The sequence below is a fragment of the Genypterus blacodes genome, unplaced genomic scaffold (assembly GCF_046128005.1).
Source record: "Genypterus blacodes isolate CSIRO-AG114 ecotype Tasmania unplaced genomic scaffold, CSIRO-AGI_Gbla_v1 ptg000201l_1, whole genome shotgun sequence".
NCBI classification, from domain to species: Eukaryota; Metazoa; Chordata; class Actinopteri; order Ophidiiformes; family Ophidiidae; genus Genypterus; species Genypterus blacodes.
Genome location: NW_027467000.1, coordinates 399,388 through 421,286, shown reverse-complemented (window position 1 = coordinate 421,286; position 21,899 = coordinate 399,388). Strand labels below are relative to the sequence as shown.

Below are 21,899 nucleotides of genomic sequence, written 5' to 3'. Positions count from 1 at the left end.
ATTCATCAATCATCATTATTCACAACATTGTTATCTAATTATCTTTGCTTCAATTGAAGTCTGCTCAGCTTCATGTGTGACCCCACAGACCTGCCTGTCTGCCTGACCTACTGCCGCTGTGCGTAACACATGCAACATAAGCTCCGCCCTCACACCCAGAGGTGTGACAGCACTCAGCCGAAAGGCATCGATTCCACTTAGGAGTGTCCGATAGCGAAGGAATCAGGCGGTGCAAAGAGTTAAAGATCGACAGGGAGAGAATGAGAGAGAGGGAGAGAGAGGGAGAGAGAGAGAGAGAGAGAGAGAGAGAGAGAGAGAGAGATTGAATGATGCATAGGAGAGCTACAGAGTGTGAGCAGACCTCTAATTCCTGTCATCATCTCCTCTCCCGCCTCTTACACCATTAATCTGTATGTGTGTGTGTGTGTGTGTGTGTGTGTGTGTGTGTGTGTGTGTGTGTGTGTGTTGTTTGTGTGTGTGTGTGTGTAAATATCAACATGTCATTAAATGTATCACACCTCTCTTATCATCTTGCATTAAGCTCACAAGAAGGATGATAACATACCTTCCCTTAAAAGAGCGAAAACACACATGCATGCATCCCTGTGTACACACACACACACACACACACACACACACACACACACACACACACACACACACACACACACACACACACACATTGACTGACCTATCCTTTCTATTTTAAGGAAGTGTTGCAGTGGTGTTGCCACCTCCTGTGACACAGAGCTGACAGTCACGCCACAGCTGTGTCACATTTAACGCCGTGCAACCCTGGAGGCCGCAGAGACAGACGACTCAGTGTAAGCACTGCATCATTCAAGTTCTTATCTCACTTATATTATTATGTTCACCCTGAAGGAAGAACCACTCAAATCACCTCACCATCTACTTTAAAAATAGAGCGGATAGAGAGAGAGAGGGGGAGATAGAGAGGAAGAGAGAGAGAGGGGGGGGGGGGGGGGGGAGAGGGAGAGGGAGATGGAGAGGGAGGGAGAGATGCAGAGGGAGGGAGAGAGAGAGAGGGAGAGGGAGAGAGAGAGCGAGAGCGTGCGAGGGAGAGAGAGAGAGATATGCTGCTGTAGCCGGTGGACAATGGAGGGGGGGGGGGGGGAAGGGAGGGAGAGGGAGGGAGAGATGCAGAGGGAGGGAGAGAGAGAGAGGGAGAGGGAGAGAGAGAGCGAGAGCGAGAGCGAGAGCGTGCGAGGGAGAGAGAGAGAGATATGCTGCTGTAGCCGGTGGACAATGGAGGAAGATTTGTTCTAAATTGTTTGAGAAAAGAGCGGTTGCTTCTTGTGCAGTACCTACAAATCTCGATATGACAATGATCCTAAAACACAGGAACACTTTGGCTTTCACATTAATGATTGCTCACAGTTTTGTGAGCTGCACCGTGATGAGATGCAGGTATTACATCATCTCACTTTGCTTTTGCAATATGCAGCCAGCAGAAAAACTAATTAAAACTTTTGACGGTCCGTTACGTCTGTTAGAGAGAGGGAGAGTTTCAGCAGGTTTCAGCAGATCCTCTAAAACCAGAGATGTTTATGTTTCCCATACATTAGCTCATCATGGTCTCACCTATGGCATCTTTTGAATCGATTCTCCTTAAGCTAATTTTCTCGGCGTGGTCGTCATTGTCTCCGGTTGGAAGTCGATGAGATCTGATCAGAAACGAATCCCACCTGGCAGGAAGCCGGCCTTTGTTGATGAGCAGAGAGGCCAGGTAGGAGAACAACAAGGTGGTTCCAAAGGCACTCAGCATGCAGATGGTGTTAACGGGAAAACATTGATCATAAACTCCATCCTCACGGGTGCATCCTGGTAAATGGAGGGCCGCTGGCAGCCCTACCTCTGCCTCCCCACATAACAGTCTGAGCACAATCCCCACAATACAGCCCGCAACAGCCCCGTAAGCATTGGAGATGTTCAGGAACAGCACACAGACCAGTTGAGGAAAGACAACGATGTAGATCATCAGCGTGCTAAGAATCCAGATCTCCATGATGTTGCTTTTCACACCGGTGAGCGCTGCGCCGAGCAGGCCTACGACCACCACAGTGAGACGAATCACCCACTGGATCTCTCTCTCTGAAGCCTGAGAAAGGAGAGGACACAAAAGGAGAAGGAGACTTGTAGTCAGTGATAGTGTGAGTGTATTAAGAGGATGGGGCACATTAGCTGATTCTCTCTGTCCAGTTTCTCAGCTCCGTGGCTCCTGATAGATGGCTTCATGTTGAGGTGTTCCACCTTCAGGACTCGGCAGCTCCCTCTGCCATCTGCCTCTCTCTCTCTCCCTCTCTCTGCCTCTCTCTCTAATGAATGACTGTTTGTGTGTACTGCCTTGCATTCCTTTTTGTACCTCTGTATGATCCCACTGGAAGTTCCTATTTCACACCCAGCAATTCGCGGAGAGGGAATCGGTCTTGGAAATGCCCCTCCCGAGGTTTCTTCCTTTTTTCCTTATACATTCGTGATAAGAGATGGATTCATATTTTACGTGTTCAGACGTGAGGTCAGGTAAGAACAGGTACGCTTTCAGATCAGAATGTAAAAAAAATTCAAATTATATTCAAAACATCAAGGAACTATGGCTTCAAAACACACACACACACACACACACACACACACACACACACACACACACACACACACACACAAACACACACACACACACACACACACACACACACACACACACACACACACACACACATTATAAAGCTGAAACCTCCATTACTGAGTGTCTTCCTCTTTTCCTGTGCTTGTGTGTCGAGGTGTCTGTTTGTTACCTGTAGCTGCACCCATTATTCAACAATAGAAAGAGGCGGAGCATCAACCTGATGATCCTCCAGAGAAACACAAAGTGAGTCAGTGAGTCAGAGAGCAGAGCTGCAGTTGACTGGACTGAAGCAGAAGAGAAGCCAGAGGATCAGAAGTTTGTCCACAGCACAGCAGCGTCTCAGCCAAACTCTGGTGAGTCCAGACACAATCTTGAGTGTTTCAGCAGCATGAAGCCCAAAGCTGAGCTGCTCTCACACGGCTCACTTCACTCCTTCATTCTAAAAGGCTTCACTCATGTTTCAGTGTTCACACGCTGCTGCTTGTAGACAAACCAGCTGACCGATGGATCGGCCTTCTTCCTCAACGCATTTACAACATCAGAGCGGGAAAAGAGCTGTGGGAAAAGAGTGGCGGGAAGAGAGCGGCGGGAAGAGAGCGGCGGGAAGTGAGTGTGTTAATCTGTGTCAGTGAATCAGTGAGACTCACCCACAACAACATGAAGTGGATGCAATGTAGCCTGTAGTCACGTCAACTTTAACAAAGTCAAACAGTCAGAATAGAAGCAAAGAGACGAAAGCTTCATTTCTGTCCTGATCAATATTCAATCAATCTTAATGATTGATCTCTGGACCTTTCCCACAATAACACGTCACGCTAACATGCTAACTGTTACATTCAAGTCCACCAACACAAAGCTGAGACTGAAGATCAGGATTTGACCTTTAGATTGAGGTCACAGCTGTGGTTTCCCCTCTAACGCCCCCACAGTCAGAATCATGTAACTACAGCTACGTTGTGTCTCCATGTTTCATTCCTTGAATGTAATCAGATGTTGATCACTGAGGAGCTTTAAAGCTGCTGCTGTGGTTCCAGACTCTTAGTTCTGTTAGACTCTCAGTGATCGTGTCATTCCAGAGTTGTTGTCCCTCATTGTCTCCTTTGTTCTCAGCTGACATGTCTGCTGCCAGCCGTCTGCAGTCTGAAGATCAGTTCATGTGCTCCATCTGCCTGGACGTCTTCACTGATCCAGTCTCCACATCATGTGGACACAACTTCTGTAGAACCTGCATCACTCAACACTGGGACGGTAACATCCAGTATGTGTGTCCTCTGTGTAAGAAGGTGTTCTGCAAAAGACCTGAGCTGAAGGTCAACATGTCCATATCTGAGATGGCTGCTGAGTTCAGACAGTCCACTACAAACAAAGCCAGCAGAAGATCAGAGGAACCAGCTGCCAAACCAGGAGAAGTTCAGTGTGTCTTCTGCACTGGAACCAAAGTGAAAGCCATCAAGACCTGCCTGAAGTGTGAGGCCTCCTACTGTCAGACTCATCTGGAGCCTCATCTGACAGCAGCACGCCTGAAATCCCACCAGCTGATCCATCCTGTGGACAACCTGGAGGACAGGATGTGTAAGACGCACAATAAACCTCTGGAGCTCTTCTGCAAGACCGACCAGACCTGTGTGTGTTCACTCTGTCCTGTTTTAGACCACAAGAACCATGAGTTTGTTCCTCTGAAAGAAGAACATGAAGGAAAGAAGGCCAAGCTGGAGAAGACAGTAGCTGAAATTCAGCAGAAGATGCAGCAGAGACGACTGAAGATCCAGGAGATCAACCAGTCAGAAAAGCTCAGCAGGGAAGCTGCAGACAGAAAGAAAGCAGAAGGACTTCAGATCTTCACCACTCTGAAGCAGCGTCTGGAGGACATCCAGGCTGACTTCATGGAGACCGTGGAGAAGAAGCAGAAGAGCACAAAGAAACAGGCTGAAGACCTCATCAAAGAGCTGCAGCAGGAACTCTCTGAGCTGACGGTGACAGCTGCTGAGTTGGAGAAGCTCTTACTCTCTGAAGATCACCTCCACCTCCTCCAGAGCTTCTCATCCATCAATGCTCCTCCCACCAAGGACTGGACACAGGTCAGAGTCCATCAAAGGTCACAAGAGGGGACCCTGGAGAAAGCTGTGGCTCAGCTGGAGGAGACCATCAGTAAGGAGGTGAAGAAGCTGCTGGAGAAGCTGGAGCTGAGGAGGATCCAGCAGTTTGCAGTGAACGTGACTCTGGATCCTGATACAGCTCATCCTTATCTGATCCTGTCTGATGATGAGAAACAAGTTTACTGTGGTGATGTGAGGAAGAATCTCTCAGACAAACTACAGAGATTTGATCGACGTGTTGGTGTTTTAGGAAAGCAGAGTTTCTCCTCAGGAAGATTTTACTTTGAGGTTCAGGTCAAAGGAAAGACAGAGTGGGATTTAGGTGTGACCACGGAGACGAGCAACAGGAAAGGAGTCATCACACTGAGGCCTCAGCATGGTAACTGGGCTGTGGGGTTGAGGAATGAAAATAAGTTCTCAGCTCATGATGACCCTCCTGTCCGTCTGAGTCTGAAGTCAAAGCCAGAGAAGGTTGGAGTGTTTGTGGAGTATGAGGAGGGTCTGGTCTCCTTCTATGACGTGGATGCTGCAGCTCTGATCTTCTCCTTCACTGGCTGCTCCTTCACTCACAAGCTCCTCCCATTCTTCAGTCCCTGTCTTAATCTTGGTGGTACAAACTCCGCCCCTCTGATCATCTCAGCTGTCAGTCACACTTGGTAACCTGCTGGAGTTGATGTGTAATGATTCTCTGTCATTTAAGGTCCAGATGATCTGATCTGCTGTCTTTACTTTATTTTATGTCGGGCTGCTACACCTGAGGTTGCAAAGTTATTTCTTCTGAAAGTGACTTGAATATCACATTGCCTCATGTATTTGTTATTTGTAAAAAATATGTTGGATTGTAAAACGGAGATTATCAGTCAAAAGGTGGCTATTTGTGGAATAATGCATGGAAAAATCTTTGTTGCATTTTGTTTGTTTTCAAGAGAAGATGATTGAAGAAATTATTGAAATATTAATGAGATAAATTTGAAATTTATTTTGGGGGAAATAATTGCTATTTTGCGTAATATATATAATCTATAGATTAATTGACTAATCGAAAAAATCTGTAGATTAATTGTTAAAAAACAATCGTTTGGTGCAGCCCTATTGTAAATAGACCAAATGTTGGGTTGTGGTTTAGGAATCAATTGAATTCTTTCATTTATCTTTGTCATATTCAGGGATTTCAGGACAAAAACAATAAATACCTCTTGAGCTCCTGCTTCCTGTCAGCTGTGTCTTAAAATGATTTCCTGTTTGACTTTCAGGCGATCAATACTGCAGCACAGAGGTTAACTTTGTCTCTTGTACCTCGGCTGTGAACACTTGCTGGTCTCTGATTGGCTGGCAGCTGTTTGTTATGATCATCTCAGCTGACATCAAACAGAGTTCAGCTCCACACTTTAACCTGAGCTTCAGCTTTACTGAACCTCAGGGAATCACTGCAAAGTAAAACTGCTAAAACTGACACACCTGTGAAGTCCTACTTCCTACTTCCTGTTTTAATAGCAGTGCAGTGAGCGGTGTGCACAGCAGGGGTTTTCTCTGGAGTTTTTCCTTGTCTTCCTAGAGAGCTTTGGTTGGGGTCTGAAATGTTCCTGATGTTGTGGGTCTGTAAAGCCCTTTGAGACATTGATGTGATATTGGGCTATAGAGATCAAATTGACTTGACTTGACACTAACCCTAAACTGAACCCCAGCACTGAACCCTAGCGGCCGCTGCTGGCAGCAAGGGGCCAAACTATTATTTACTCCCATTATGACTCACTGCTTTACATGCCAATGAGGCTTGAGGCCTCATCCAACATGGTGTATGGTAGTGAAGTCCTACTGGTGGAGACAATGTAGTGCAGCTGTATAAGATGGATAGATAGATAGATAGATAGATAGATAGATAGATAGATAGATAGATAGATAGATAGATAGATAGATAGATAGATAGATAGATAGATAGATAGATAGATAGATAGATAGATAGATAGATACTTTTATTGATGATGGTAGATCAGGTGTTGTAGAAGCTGCTCGATTATTCTCACCTGAGTCCTCAGAATGTTCTTGTAGATGTTGGAGGAGAAGATGGAGGCTGCTGACAGCAAGGAAGAGTCGGTTGAGGACATCACGGCAGCAGCGATGGCTCCAGTACCGATGATGGAGATGTAGGATGGAGTGAGGATCTGGAGGGCAATGGGAAGGATCAAAATGGACTCGTCACGTTCCAATGGAGACGGAGAACCGTAGGCAGTCAGGTTCCAGTCTGAGGGATGAACAGATAAGGAACCTTTAAAAAAATAACGAGCACAATGTGTAGATGTACAAATAGACAGAGGCAAAAGAGGAGAAACTGTTTAGATCCCATCCTAAAAATCACCTGTGGATGCAGCCACTGCACCAATCAGAACAGGAGGAATAAAGAATACCAGAGAAAGTGCAGCAGCGACAAAGCAGCTGATCCTAGCTGTGGCTGAGGAACAGGCAGACAAAGTCCTCTGATGGAACTCCTGATAGCCGAGGTTTCCCAGACTCTGCAATCCAGAGGCAAGTCAATTCAAAGCAAAGGGACAATGTGTTGTATTCAAACCAAGTTGTCCAGTGCTTTGACCTTTCTGTAGTTTACAAAATCTCCTGAAGCCACAGATTTGAAACCTCAGTAATTATGGATTCCTTTACAATAGAATGCAGTTTACCAGTAGGCACACGCTGTCGATCCAGATCCAAACTTTGTGTGCTGGCATGTTGCCGGCCCAGGGAGCCTGCACTGTGTTGTTCCAGAACGTCTGAGTGATGTCTGAATGGGTGGGGCTCATCAGCACAAAGGGGAAGAACACACACTGCAGAGGCAAGCAACATCTGAATACAAGTCACTAAGCTGATCTGGTTTAACAGAACAGATCTGGAGGGGACCACCAATGCCACAGAACAGATCTGGAAGGGACCACCAAGGCCACAGACAGGATGATTGACCCATCCCAGAAGATAATTCCCACTTTTTAGGGCTTTGAGTTCATGGTTAAAGTTGGGTTATGTATCCTGAACTCACAGTTATACAGCCATCATTCTTTAAAAAAAACAAGAGCGTTCCCTTATTGCCATCACACATGGATGTTCTGAATTTCTTTCCCATGCCTCATGGATTGGAGTCATTTATGACAAACTGACTGTTGGCTTTTTTCTAATCCCCTTGCCTTGCCTCATGCAGTCGTGCACAGGAAAACTCACCAAGCTGACAAACATGAGGATGAGCTGGATGATATCTGTGTAGGCCACAGAGTAAAGACCTCCCAGCAGCGTGTAGACAATGGCCACAGCAGCAGAGATCCAGATACAGAGACTGAAGGAAAGATCCAGGATCACACTCATGGTGGCTCCTGTAAACACATCATGATTCATACCTGAAAAACGTTGCTCTTATGCATGGAGAAATAACATTTAGCTCTTGTTCTGCATGAGAAGCGACGTGATTCTTTCTTCGGAACCACAAGTAAAACTGCTCATAAGAACATAATGCTTTGTAGTGCCACTCTGGTAAGAGTTCTGTTTACTGTAAGTTTAAACCAATACATTTTATAGCTTTACAAGAAGTCATGAGCCTCAGGAAGATAATGCCTGAACAAGGTCAGTGACATTGTTTTGTTGTACTTTTGAGAGACACAATCTCTGTTCCATGCTCCCCTGATGCTTAGCATTGCCAAAGACACTTCAACTTGCCAAAATTCAATGATCCTCTAAAATTGCCCAAAGCAGATCATCCTCATTCAGACGGAGTGAGAAAATAGGCTGATTTAGTTTGACTCACCTAAACTAAGAAGTGATGTCGTCACCCACACTATGTCACTTAGCAGGGTAACCACGGAAAAAATCATGGTTGGTATTTTTCCATATTTGATGTGGAACGGATCCAGCATAGTCACATACTTCCTGTCTCTCATGGGTCCAGCAAAGAAAATCCCACCTTAATTATTAGACAAAAACAGATCTCATTCTGTAAACATCATGTTCACTCAAGTCCTCCAAGGGATCCAGATCTGGTGGATTCAAATGTGTGATTGGACGAGGAGGAGACATGCAAATACAACTAATATGGAATTAAGATAATGCTGATTCAGAGGAATATAACACTTCCAGCACTTAATCACAGTAAAATAATCTAAAGGATCAGACTTACCAAGAATAAACCCCAATACAGTCCCTATGGGAAAGCGAACAGCCCAGATCAGGCCTCCAGAGGAGTTGTAGACCGCCTCTGTTATTCCGATAAAGGAGCCTCCTCCAATCCATGTAGCTGGGGGATCAACACACACACACACACACACAGAGGGAGAGAGAGAGAGGAGGGGGGTGGGGGTGGGGGGTGGGGGGGGAGAGAGAGAGAGAGAGAGAGTCATTTTGCTTGACACATTGCAAGCTAAAGCAAAGTTTAAAGAGCTCAGACTCTAACCACCAGATTCACAGTAGTGGGCAGTTAATGTATTGATCCCGATTGAGGTTAAATCACTTTCATAAAGTCACCATGGTTTTGTTTAGCGCAACAGAATCTCATTACCATCATGTTACCTGCTGCTGAGTTGCAAGCAGCAGCCAATCCCAATGAACTTGATAATAATGTATACATAAGAACAGAAGCTTTCTAAGGGGAGGATAATAACGCAACCTTTGGTAGGAAAACAAAAAATGTTTCACGCAAACACAAAATGAGCCGGTAAATAGGCAAGAAATTAACATTTCTGAATGAGGGAACACATTAGAGTGGTGATGTATGCATGGAGCTTCATCTTATTCAGGGATATCATCATGAAATATTTGTCTATTAGAAGTTCCTTAAAAAACCCATAAACAATCATTTTATCAATGACCATTTGCTTCGAGGTCATATGTAGGTTATGTGCTGATAGTGTGATTGTCCAAATTTCTGAATTCCAGAATTATTTGAGTTCACCTGTCATGGTGAAGACCCCCACCACCTTGTTGATGTTTCGGTTTCCGAGCAAGGCCATCTCCATCTTGGCAGCGCCTCCTCTGATCTCTTCCCTTTTGGACTTGAAAGACGCCCAGATGCCGACTCCAAGGACCAGCAGGTAGAAAGCTACCATGGAGATGACCCCTGGGATGTTGACAGCCATGATGGCCCTCTACTTCACTGAATCACAAGGCAAGATGTATGTGTCAATGTAAACCTACCTGAGCAACTTGTTCTCAGAAAAACAAGGCAACAAATCAAACTGGTTTTGGAACTTGAATATCAGCAAACATCAACCTCCAGCCAAAACCTCAGTGTTGCAGTGTCACTGAGCAGTTTGGAGATTCTTGCAGGTGCATATATTCGTTGTCTGTGTTCATCGTCACATGTATATTCCACAGAGGCATTTCATCCGCTCAGTACTGTTACACAACTTCAACTGCACTCTGGTTAAAGCAATGAATACATTTTGAAAAGTTGAAAGTTTTGGGTAACAAAACAGGAATCCCTGTAGTTCTGTGTGTGTAACTCAATCAATGTCTGCCAGGTAATTGGAATGGAATGCAGTCCCAAAAATGTTCAGTCAGTTTTGATAAGGAAGTTGAAGGTCTTTACTGCATGTAGATAGGATAGAATAGAATATACAATGACTGAAAAAATAGAAAAGAATAGAGAAGGATGGAAAATGCATGTTCACACTCCAAACAAAAACCCTAAACCCGGGCTGCAGATTCACTTTCCTCAGTAATTTTCTAGTTATTCTCTCTCATGCTTTGTGTTAACTAAACCGGTTTTGGAAATATTACTATGCAGGTGAGACTGATGTCATGCCTGAGCATAGCTTAGAGTAAATGGCTCTGTTTCCTTTTATCATTATGCAGACCCAGGACCTGTTTCATATGTAGTACATTTTGCTTTGCCTGTATAATGTGAATATACGAAAAGAACACTGAAAGTTTGGCCCTGATTGTGAGAAAACATCAGTCTAAGAGATCAGGTTGCATAGTCCTATTTCCCTCCTATGAATGTGTGTCCATAATCCAGTGTGTTTGCTGCTACATTCATTCTAGTGAATATCATGGAGCAGAATAATATTCATGATGAGCAAACTACTTGACTTTGACCCTTCTACTCTACCTAATCATATTTTAGATTGCTGTTACTGTGATATGTAGTGAACACATTATGTGCAGTCAAACCTCAAGCAGTAGAGATCCACAAAGGAAACACTTCAGCCATACATACAGTTAAAAAAATGTGGCTCACCCTTGGATGTTCTTACCTTAGTGTCTATGTTGCCTTGTGGAGAGCAGAGTGTGGTCTGGCTCTCAAGGCTCTGCCTTAGTGAGTGTGGGTGTGTCATGTCTTGTACATGTCATGGAACCTGACGAACATGAAGTTAGGATTGTGATTGTTCAGACCTCCTGCGTAACTTGCTGTTGTCAAAATCTGACAGTGTCAAAGTCGTTATAAACATTGAACAAAAGTTCGGAAATTTGTGTTTGGTAGATTATTTCTCGGTTGTAACAATGCTTCTTGGAAATACATTTTATACCGTTGGAAAGCCTGTTTAGTTACCTTTTAAATGGTTCCCCATTTGTAAGGAACATGCATTTGTGGGTGGAGCAGCACAGCTGAATGTGGGTTGTGCTCATGAATTTTTTTTTCCAAATCTTCTCTGCCAATGCCAAACAGGTTATTCTGTTGTTGAGAGGCTATAATTGGGGTTAAGATTAGGTTGCCTGATCATCGTTGTAAGTTAACGTCACAATCTCACTTTCTTGTGTAAGGCTCAGGGAACCAGACAGACAAAGCCATGTCACAGTAGTGAAATTCATCCATTGCATAAAAGTACTTTTGGCTGAAGCTGTGTGACTGTCAAAGCATCATGTTGCCTTTTGCCTGCTGGTTATCGTGCAAGTTTAGTCCTTGCTGGTTTGTCACAGATAATGGATTTGTGTCTGAGTAACAAGGCTGACAGACCGGGACTGACAGACCTGGACTGGCAGACGAGGAAGGCTCTTGTATTATCTTAAGCACCGCCCCTGCCCTGACAGAGGGAGACAATGAACCTTGGCACGAAGGCCAAACATCTCTGTTGGATAATGCAGAGAGTGGCTCAGACTCCTCTCAAAGCCAACCCTCCTTTCTATTTCATTTCAGCTGTCAACACGACAGTCCCCATCTCGATAGTCCCCACTTGTTATCAAGCTGAGGGAGCTGGGGCTGAACACCCTCCTGTGTCCCACCTGAGTCCTGTGATCTTGGACTTTCTGTCCGCCAGGTCTGGGCTGGAAGGGCACACCTGCAATCCCCTCATCCTTAAACAGACCCATGCACAGCATTGTTACTTGGACTTGAGGTGGGATAGCTGGGACAGACTATTGATTGAGTGATCTCACATTATGAGTTGTAAGGATTCCGTCATGTCTCACAAACAAACCAAAATCCGGGTTAAATTTGCGTGTGGGTCGAGCAGAAAAGCAAATTTACTTTAATGGTTGGTTATGTCTGTTTTATTTTTTATTTATGTTTCCCATACATTAGCTCATCATGGTCTCACCTATGGCATCTTTTGAATCGATTCTCCTTAAGCTCATTTTCTCAGCGTGGTCGTCTTTGTCTCCGGTTGGAGCTCGATGAGATCTGACCAGAAACGAGTCCCACCTGGCAGGAAGCCGGCCTTTGTTGATGAGCAGAGAGGCCAGGTAGGAGAACAACAAGGTGGTTCCAAAGGCACTCAGCATGCAGATGGTGTTAACGGGAAAACATTGATCATAAACTCCATCCTCACGGGTGCATCCTGGTAAATGGAGGGCCGCTGGCAGCCCTACTTCTGCCTCCCCACATAACAGTCTGAGCACAATCCCCACAATACAGCCCGCGACAGCCCCGTAAGCATTGCAGATGTTCAGGAACAGCACACAGACCAGTTGAGGAAAGACAACGATGTAGATCATCAGCGTGCTAAGAATCCAGATCTCCATGATGTTGCTTTTCACACCGGTGAGCGCTGCGCCGAGCAGGCCTACGGCCACCACAGTGAGACGAATCACCCACTGGATCTCTCTCTCTGAAGCCTGAGAAAGGAGAGGACACAAAAGGAGAAGGAGATTTGTAGTCAGTGATAGTGTGAGTGTATTAAGAGGATGGGGCACATTAGCTGATTCTCTCTGTCCAGTTTCTCAGCTCCGTGGCTCCTGATAGATGGCTTCATGTTGAGGTGTTCCACCTTCAGGACTCGGCAGCTCCCTCTGCCATCTGCCTCTCTCTCTCTCCCTCTCTCTGCCTCTCTCTCTAATGAATGACTGTTTGTGTGTACTGCCTTGCATTCCTTTTTGTACCTCTGTATGATCCCACTGGAAGTTCCTATTTCACACCCAGCAATTCGCGGAGAGGGAATCTGTCTTGGAAATGCCCCTCCCGAGGTTTCTTCCTTTTTTCCTTATACATTCGTGATAAGAGATGGATTCATATTTTACGTGTTCAGACGTGAGGTCAGGTAAGAACAGGTACGCTTTCAGATCAGAATGTAAAAAAAATTCAAATTATATTCAAAACATCAAGGAACTATGGCTTCAAAACACACACACACACACACACACACACACACACACACACACAAACACACACACACACACACGCACACACACACACACACACACACACATTATAAAGCTGAAACCTCCATTACTGAGAGTCTTCCTCTTTTCCTCTGCTTGTGTGTTGAGGCGTCTGTCCTGTTTGTTACCTGTAGCTGCACCCATTATTCAACAATAGAAAGAGGCGGAGCATCAACCTGATGATCCTCCAGAGAAACACAAAGTGAGTCAGTGAGTCAGAGAGCAGAGCTGCAGTCGACTGGACTGAAGCAGAAGCCAGAGGATCAGAAGTTTGTCCACAGCACAGCAGCGTCTCAGCCAAACTCTGGTGAGCCAGACACAATCTTGAGTGTTTCAGCAGCATGAAGCCCAAAGCTGAGCTGCTCTCACACGGCTCACTTCACTCCTTCATTCTAAAAGGCTTCACTCATGTTTCAGTGTTCACACGCTGCTGCTTGTAGACAAACCAGCTGACCGATGGATCGGCCTTCTTCCTCAACGCATTTACAACATCAGAGCGGGAAAAGAGCTGTGGGAAAAGAGTGGCGGGAAGAGAGCGGCGGGAAGAGAGCGGCGGGAAGTGAGTGTGTTAATCTGTGTCAGTGAATCAGTGAGACTCACCCACAACAACATGAAGTGGATGCAATGTAGCCTGTAGTCACGTCAACTTTAACAAAGTCAAACAGTCAGAATAGAAGCAAAGAGACTAAAGCTTCATTTCTGTCCTGATCAATATTCAATCAATCTTAATGATTGATCTCTGGACCTTTCCCACAATAACACGTCACGCTAACATGCTAACTGTTACATTCAAGTCCACCAACACAAAGCTGAGACTGAAGATCAGGATTTGACCTTTAGATTGAGGTCACAGCTGTGGTTTCCCCTCTAACGCCCCCACAGTCAGAATCATGTAACTACAGCTACGTTGTGTCTCCATGTTTCATTCCTTGAATGTAATCAGATGTTGATCACTGAGGAGCTTTAAAGCTGCTGCTGTGGTTCCAGACTCTTAGTTCTGTTAGACTCTCAGTGATCGTGTCATTCCAGAGTTGTTGTCCCTCATTGTCTCCTTTGTTCTCAGCTGACATGTCTACTGCCAGCCGTCTGCAGTCTGAAGATCAGTTCATGTGCTCCATCTGCCTGGACGTCTTCACTGATCCAGTCTCCACATCATGTGGACACAACTTCTGTAGAACCTGCATCACTCAACACTGGGACAGTAACATCCAGTATGTGTGTCCTCTGTGTAAGAAGGTGTTCTGCAAAAGACCTGAGCTGAAGGTCAACATGTCCATATCTGAGATGGCTGCTGAGTTCAGACAGTCCACTACAAACAAAGCCAGCAGAAGATCAGAGGAACCAGCTGCCAAACCAGGAGAAGTTCAGTGTGTCTTCTGCACTGGAACCAAAGTGAAAGCCATCAAGACCTGCCTGAAGTGTGAGGCCTCCTACTGTCAGACTCATCTGGAGCCTCATCTGACAGCAGCACGCCTGAAATCCCACCAGCTGATCCATCCTGTGGACAACCTGGAGGACAGGATGTGTAAGACGCACAATAAACCTCTGGAGCTCTTCTGCAAGACCGACCAGACCTGTGTGTGTTCACTCTGTCCTGTTTTAGACCACAAGAACCATGAGTTTGTTCCTCTGAAAGAAGAACATGAAGGAAAGAAGGCCAAGCTGGAGAAGACAGTAGCTGAAATTCAGCAGAAGATGCAGCAGAGACGACTGAAGATCCAGGAGATCAACCAGTCAGAAAAGCTCAGCAGGGAAGCTGCAGACAGAAAGAAAGCAGAAGGACTTCAGATCTTCACCACTCTGAAGCAGCATGTGGAGGACATCCAGGCTGACTTCATGGAGACCGTGGAGAAGAAGCAGAAGAGCACAAAGAAACAGGCTGAAGACTTCATCAAGGAGCTGCAGCAGGAACTCTCTGAGCTGACGGTGACAGCTGCTGAGTTGGAGACGCTCTTACTCTCTGAAGATCACCTCCACCTCCTCCAGAGCTTCTCATCCATCAATGCTCCTCCCACCAAGGACTGGACACAGGTCAGAGTCCATCAAAGGTCACAAGAGGGGACCCTGGAGAAAGCTGTGGCTCAGCTGGAGGAGACCATCAGTAAGGAGGTGAAGAAGCTGCTGGAGAAGCTGGAGCTGAGGAGGATCCAGCAGTTTGCAGTGAACGTGACTCTGGATCCTGATACAGCTCATCCTTATCTGATCCTGTCTGATGATGAGAAACAAGTTTACTGTGGTGATGTGAGGAAGAATCTCTCAGACAAACTACAGAGATTTGATCGACGTGTTGGTGTTTTAGGAAAGCAGAGTTTCTCCTCAGGAAGATTTTACTTTGAGGTTCAGGTCAAAGGAAAGACAGAGTGGGATTTAGGTGTGACCACGGAGACGAGCAACAGGAAAGGAGTCATCACACTGAGGCCTCAGCATGGTAACTGGGCTGTGGGGTTGAGGAATGAAAATGAGTTCTCAGCTCATGATGACCCTCCTGTCCGTCTGAGTCTGAAGTCAAAGCCAGAGAAGGTTGGAGTGTTTGTGGAGTATGAGGAGGGTCTGGTCTCCTTCTATGACGTGGATGCTGCAGCTCTGATCTTCTCCTTCACTGGCTGCTCCTTCACTCACAAGCTCCTCCCATACTTCAGTCCCAGTCTTAATCTTGGTGGTAAAAACTCCGCCCCTCTGATCATCTCAGCTGTCAGTCACACTGGGTAACCTGCTGGAGTTGATGTGTAATGATTCTCTGTCATTTAAGGTCCAGATGATCTGATCTGCTGTCTTTACTTTATTTTATGTCGGGCTGCTACACCTGAGGTTGCAAAGTTATTTCTTCTGAAAGTGACTTGAATATCACATTGCCTCATGTGTTTTTTATTTGTAACAAATATGTTGGATTGTAAAACGGAGATTATCAGTCAAAAGGTGGCTATTTGTGGAATAATGCATGGAAAAATCTTTGTTGCATTTTGTTTGTTTTCAAGAGAAGATGATTGAAGAAATTATTGAAATATTAATGAGATAAATTTGAAATTTATTTTGGGGGAAATAATTGCTATTTTGCGTAATATATATAATCTATAGATTAATTGACTAATCGAAAAAATCTGTAGATTAATTGTTAAAAAACAATCGTTTGGTGCAGCCCTATTGTAAATAGACCAAATGTTGGGTTGTGGTTTAGGAATCAATTGAATTCTTTCATTTATCTTTGTCATATTCAGGGATTTCAGGACAAAAACAATAAACACCTCTTGAGCTCCTGCTTCCTGTCAGCTGTGTCTTAAAATGATTTCCTGTTTGACTTTCAGGCGATCAATACTGCAGCACAGAGGTTAACTTTGTCTCTTGTACCTCGGCTGTGAACACTTGCTGGTCTCTGATTGGCTGGCAGCTGTTTGTTATGATCATCTCAGCTGACATCAAACAGAGTTCAGCTCCACACTTTAACCTGAGCTTCAGCTTTACTGAACCTCAGGGAATCACTGCAAAGTAAAACTGCTAAAACTGACACACCTGTGAAGTCCTACTTCCTACTTCCTGTTTTAATAGCAGTGCATTGAGCGGTTCGCACAGCAGGGGTTTTCTCTGGAGTTTTTCCTTGTCTTCCTAGAGAGCTTTGGTTGGGGTCTGAAATGTTCCTGATGTTGTGGGTCTGTAAAGCCCTTTGAGACATTGATGTGATATTGGGCTATAGAGATCAAATTGACTTGACTTGACCCTAACCCTAAACTGAACCCCAGCACTGAACCCTAGCGGCCGCTGCTGGCAGCAAGTGGCCAAACTATTATTTACTCCCATTATGACTCACTGCTTTACATGCCAATGAGGCTTGAGGCCTCATCCAACATGGTGTATGGTAGTGACACCTACTGGTGGAGACAATGTAGTGCAGCTGTATAAGATCGATAGATAGATAGATAGATAGATAGATAGATAGATAGATAGATAGATAGATAGATAGATAGATAGATAGATAGATAGATAGATAGATAGATAGATAGATAGATAGATAGATAGATAGATACTTTTATTGATGATGGTAGATCAGGTGTTGTAGAAGCTGCTAGATTATTCTCACCTGAGTCCTCAGAATGTTCTTGTAGATGTTGGAGGAGAAGATGGAGGCTGCTGACAGCAAGGAAGAGTCGGTTGAGGACATCACGGCAGCAGCGATGGCTCCAGTACCGATGATGGAGATGTAGGATGGAGTGAGGATCTGGAGGGCAATGGGAAGGATCAAAATGGACTCGTCACGTTCCAATGGAGACGGAGAACCGTAGGCAGTCAGGTTCCAGTCTGAGGGATGAACAGATAAGGAACCTTTAAAAAAATAACGAGCACAATGTGTAGATGTACAAATAGACAGAGGCAAAAGAGGAGAAACTGTTTAGATCCCATCCTAAAAATCACCTGTGGATGCAGCCACTGCACCAATCAGAACAGGAGGAATAAAGAATACCAGAGAAAGTGCAGCAGCGACAAAGCAGCTGATCCTAGCTGTGGCTGAGGAACAGGCAGACAAAGTCCTCTGATGGAACTCCTGATAGCCGAGGTTTCCCAGACTCTGCAATCCAGAGGCAAGTCAATTCAAAGCAAAGGGACAATGTGTTGTATTCAAACCAAGTTGTCCAGTGCTTTGACCTTTCTGTAGTTTACAAAATCTCCTGAAGCCACAGATTTGAAACCTCAGTAATTATGGATTCCTTTACAATAGAATGCAGTTTACCAGTAGGCACACGCTGTCGATCCAGATCCAAACTTTGTGTGCTGGCATGTTGCCGGCCCAGGGAGCCTGCACTGTGTTGTTCCAGAACGTCTGAGTGATGTCTGAATGGGTGGGGCTCATCAGCACAAAGGGGAAGAACACACACTGCAGAGGCAAGCAACATCTGAATACAAGTCACTAAGCTGATCTGGTTTAACAGAACAGATCTGGAGGGGACCACCAAGGCCACAGACAGGATGATTGACCCATCCCAGAAGATAATTCCCACTTTTTAGGGCTTTGAGTTCATGGTTAAAGTTGGGTTATGTATCCTGAACTCACAATTATACAGCCATCATTCTTTAAAAAAAACAAGAGCGTTCCCTTATTGCCATCACACATGGATGTTCTGAATTTCTTTCCCATGCCTCATGGATTGGAGTCATTTATGACAAACTGACTGTTGGCTTTTTTCTAATCCCCTTGCCTTGCCTCATGCAGCCGTGCGCAGGAAAACTCACCAAGCTGACAAACGTGAGGATGAGCTGGATGATATCTGTGTAGGCCACAGAGTAAAGACCTCCCAGCAGCGTGTAGACAATGGCCACAGCAGCAGAGATCCAGATACAGAGACTGAAGGAAAGATCCAGGATCACACTCATGGTGGCTCCTGTAAACACATCATGATTCATACCTGAAAAACGTTGCTCTTATGCATGGAGAAATAACATTTAGCTCTTGTTCTGCATGAGAAGCGACGTGATTCTTTCTTCGGAACCACAAGTAAAACTGCTCATAAGAACATAATGCTTTGTAGTGCCACTCTGGTAAGAGTTCTGTTTACTGTAAGTTTAAACCAATACATTTTATAGCTTTAGAAGAAGTCATGAGCCTCAGGAAGATAATGCCTGAACAAGGTCAGTGACATTGTTTTGTTGTACTTTTGAAAGACACAATCTCTGTTCCATGCTCCCCTGATGCTTAGCATTGCCAAAGACACTTCAACTTGCCAAAATTCAATGATCCTCTAAAATTGCCCAAAGCAGATCATCCTCATTCAGACGGAGTGAGAAAATAGGCTGATTTAGTTTGACTCACCTAAACTAAGAAGTGATGTCGTCACCCACACTATGTCACTTAGCAGGGTAACCACGGAAAAAATCATGGTTGGTATTTTTCCATATTTGATGTGGAACGGATCCAGCATAGTCACATACTTCCTGTCTCTCATGGGTCCAGCAAAGAAAATCCCACCTTAATTATTAGACAAAAACAGATCTCATTCTGTAAACATCGTGTTCACTCAAGTCCTCCAAGGGATCCAGATCTGGTGGATTCAAATGTGTGATTGGACGAGGAGGAGACATGCAAATACAACTAATATGGAATTAAGATAATGCTGATTCAGAGGAATATAACACTTCCAGCACTTAATCACAGTAAAATAATCTAAAGGATCAGACTTACCAAGAATAAACCCCAATACAGTCCCTATGGGAAAGCGAACAGCCCAGATCAGGCCTCCAGAGGAGTTGTAGACCGCCTCTGTTATTCCGATAAAGGAGCCTCCTCCAATCCATGTAGCTGGGGGATCAACACACACACACACACACACAGAGGGAGAGAGAGAGAGGAGGGGGGTGGGGGGGGAGAGAGAGAGAGAGAGAGAGTCATTTTGCTTGACACATTGCAAGCTAAAGCAAAGTTTAAAGAGCTCAGACTCTAACCACCAGATTCACAGTAGTGGGCAGTTAATGTATTGATCCCGATTGAGGTTAAATCACTTTCATAAAGTCACCATGGTTTTGTTTAGCGCAACAGAATCTCATTACCATCATGTTACCTGCTGCTGAGTTGCAAGCAGCAGCCAATCCCAATGAACTTGATAATAATGTATACATAAGAACAGAAGCTTTCAAAGGGGAGGATAATAACGCAACCTTTGGTAGGAAAACAAAAAATGTTTCACGCAAACACAAAATGAGCCGGTAAATAGGCAAGAAATTAACATTTCTGAATGAGGGAACACATTAGAGTGGTGATGTATGCATGGAGCTTCATCTTATTCAGGGATATCATCATGAAATATTTGTCTATTAGAAGTTCCTTAAAAAACCCATAAACAATCATTTTATCAATGACCATTTGCTTCGAGGTCATATGTAGGTTATGTGCTGATAGTGTGATTGTCCAAATTTCTGAATTCCAGAATTATTTGAGTTCACCTGTCATGGTGAAGACCCCCACCACCTTGTTGATGTTTCGGTTTCCGAGCAAGGCCATCTCCATCTTGGCAGCGCCTCCTCTGATCTCTTCCCTTTTGGACTTGAAAGACGCCCAGATGCCGACTCCAAGGACCAGCAGGTAGAAAGCTACCATGGAGATGACCCCTGGGATGTTGACAGCCATGATGGCCCTCTACTTCACTGAATCACAAGGCAAGATGTATGTGTCAATGTAAACCTACCTGAGCAACTTGTTCTCAGAAAAACAAGGCAACAAATCAAACTGGTTTTGGAACTTGAATATCAGCAAATATCAACCTCCAGCCAAAACCTCAGTGTTGCAGTGTCACTGAGCAGTTTGGAGATTCTTGCAGGTGCATATATTCGTTGTCTGTGTTCATCGTCACATGTATATTCCACAGAGGCATTTCATCCGCTCAGTACTGTTACACAACTTCAACTGCACTCTGGTTAAAGCAATGAATACATTTTGAAAAGTTGAAAGTTTTGGGTAACAAAACAGGAATCCCTGTAGTTCTGTGTGTGTAACTCAATCAATGTCTGCCAGGTAATTGGAATGGAATGCAGTCCCAAAAAGGTTCAGTCAGTTTTGATAAGGAAGTTGAAGGTCTTTACTGCATGTAGATAGGATAGAATAGAATATACAATGACTGAAAAAATAGAAAAGAATAGAGAAGGATGGAAAATGCATGTTCACACTCCAAACAAAAACCCTAAACCCGGGCTGCAGATTCAGTTTCCTCAGTAATTTTCTAGTTATTCTCTCTCATGCTTTTTGTTAACTAAACCGGTTTTGGAAATATTACTATGCAGGTGAGACTGATGTCATGCCTGAGCATAGCTTAGAGTAAATGGCTCTGTTTCCTTTTATCATTATGCAGACCCAGGACCTGTTTCATATGTAGTACATTTTGCTTTGCCTGTATAATGTGAATATACGAAAAGAACACTGAAAGTTTGGCCCTGATTGTGAGAAAACATCAGTCTAAGAGATCAGGTTGCATAGTCCTATTTCCCTCCTATGAATGTGTGTCCATAATCCAGTGTGTTTGCTGCTACATTCATTCTAGTGAATATCATGGAGCAGAATAATATTCATGATGAGCAAACTACTTGACTTTGACCCTTCTACTCTACCTAATCATATTTTAGATTGCTGTTACTGTGATATGTAGTGAACACATTATGTGCAGTCAAACCTCAAGCAGTAGAGAACCACAAAGGAAACACTTCAGCCATACATACAGTTAAAAAAATGTGGCTCACCCTTGGATGTTCTTACCTTAGTGTCTATGTTGCCTTGTGGAGAGCAGAGTGTGGTCTGGCTCTCAAGGCTCTGCCTTAGTGAGTGTGGGTGTGTCTTGTACATGTCATGGAACCTGACGAACATGAAGTTAGGATTGTGATTGTTCAGACCTCCTGCGTAACTTGCTGTTGTCAAAATCTGACAGTGTCAAAGTCGTTATAAACATTGAACAAAAAGTTCGGAAATTTGTGTTTGGTAGATTATTTCTCGGTTGTAACAATGCTTCTTGGAAATACATTTTATACCGTTGGAAAGCCTGTTTAGTTACCTTTTAAATGGTTCCCCATTTGTAAGGAACATGCATTTGTGGGTGGAGCAGCACAGCTGAATGTGGGTTGTGCTC

General features: G+C 44.5%; 5 protein-coding genes across 7 annotated transcripts in view; 2 read left to right on the top strand and 3 right to left on the bottom strand.

Moving 5' to 3' along the window:
- Positions 1-105: 105 nt before the first annotated feature.
- Positions 106-11,037, bottom strand: LOC143015417 (high affinity choline transporter 1-like). 2 transcript variants are annotated; one of them, XM_076169389.1, is made up of 9 exons: positions 10,965-11,037; positions 9,662-9,862; positions 8,891-9,007; positions 8,522-8,677; positions 7,945-8,093; positions 7,413-7,556; positions 7,097-7,250; positions 6,765-7,006; positions 106-2,119 (listed from the first exon to the last, which is right to left on the bottom strand). In XM_076169389.1, exons 2-9 carry the CDS (start codon positions 9,843-9,845, stop codon positions 1,583-1,585), a joined length of 1,683 nt encoding a protein of 560 aa, XP_076025504.1. In that variant the 5' UTR covers positions 9,846-9,862; positions 10,965-11,037; the 3' UTR covers positions 106-1,582. The 2 variants fall into 2 exon arrangements, with proteins under 2 accessions (XP_076025504.1, XP_076025505.1); XM_076169390.1 differs by having other exon boundaries at positions 6,765-6,982.
- Positions 106-21,899, bottom strand: part of LOC143015419 (high affinity choline transporter 1-like) — a 32,124-nt gene continuing 10,330 nt past the window's right edge. Inside the window, exon 10 of the mRNA XM_076169393.1 lies at positions 106-1,507. The gene's annotated coding sequence lies outside the window, so the exon portion shown is untranslated. The remainder of the gene's footprint in view (positions 1,508-21,899) is intronic.
- Positions 2,399-5,905, top strand: LOC143015413 (E3 ubiquitin-protein ligase TRIM21-like). The gene is made up of 3 exons (XM_076169380.1): positions 2,399-2,997; positions 3,109-3,250; positions 3,755-5,905. Exons 2-3 carry the CDS (start codon positions 3,148-3,150, stop codon positions 5,398-5,400), a joined length of 1,749 nt encoding a protein of 582 aa, XP_076025495.1. The 5' UTR covers positions 2,399-2,997; positions 3,109-3,147; the 3' UTR covers positions 5,401-5,905.
- Positions 12,166-21,776, bottom strand: LOC143015418 (high affinity choline transporter 1-like). Of its 2 annotated transcripts, none has more exons than XM_076169391.1 (9): positions 21,533-21,776; positions 20,230-20,430; positions 19,472-19,588; positions 19,103-19,258; positions 18,526-18,674; positions 18,026-18,169; positions 17,710-17,863; positions 17,378-17,619; positions 12,166-12,762 (listed from the first exon to the last, which is right to left on the bottom strand). In XM_076169391.1, the coding sequence occupies exons 2-9, from the start codon at positions 20,411-20,413 to the stop codon at positions 12,226-12,228; spliced, it is 1,683 nt and encodes a 560-aa protein (XP_076025506.1). In that variant the 5' UTR covers positions 20,414-20,430; positions 21,533-21,776; the 3' UTR covers positions 12,166-12,225. The 2 variants fall into 2 exon arrangements, with proteins under 2 accessions (XP_076025506.1, XP_076025507.1); XM_076169392.1 differs by having other exon boundaries at positions 12,167-12,762; positions 17,378-17,595; positions 21,533-21,773.
- LOC143015415 (E3 ubiquitin-protein ligase TRIM21-like) lies at positions 13,555-16,519 on the top strand. The gene is made up of 3 exons (XM_076169384.1): positions 13,555-13,612; positions 13,723-13,864; positions 14,369-16,519. Exons 2-3 carry the CDS (start codon positions 13,762-13,764, stop codon positions 16,012-16,014), a joined length of 1,749 nt encoding a protein of 582 aa, XP_076025499.1. The 5' UTR covers positions 13,555-13,612; positions 13,723-13,761; the 3' UTR covers positions 16,015-16,519.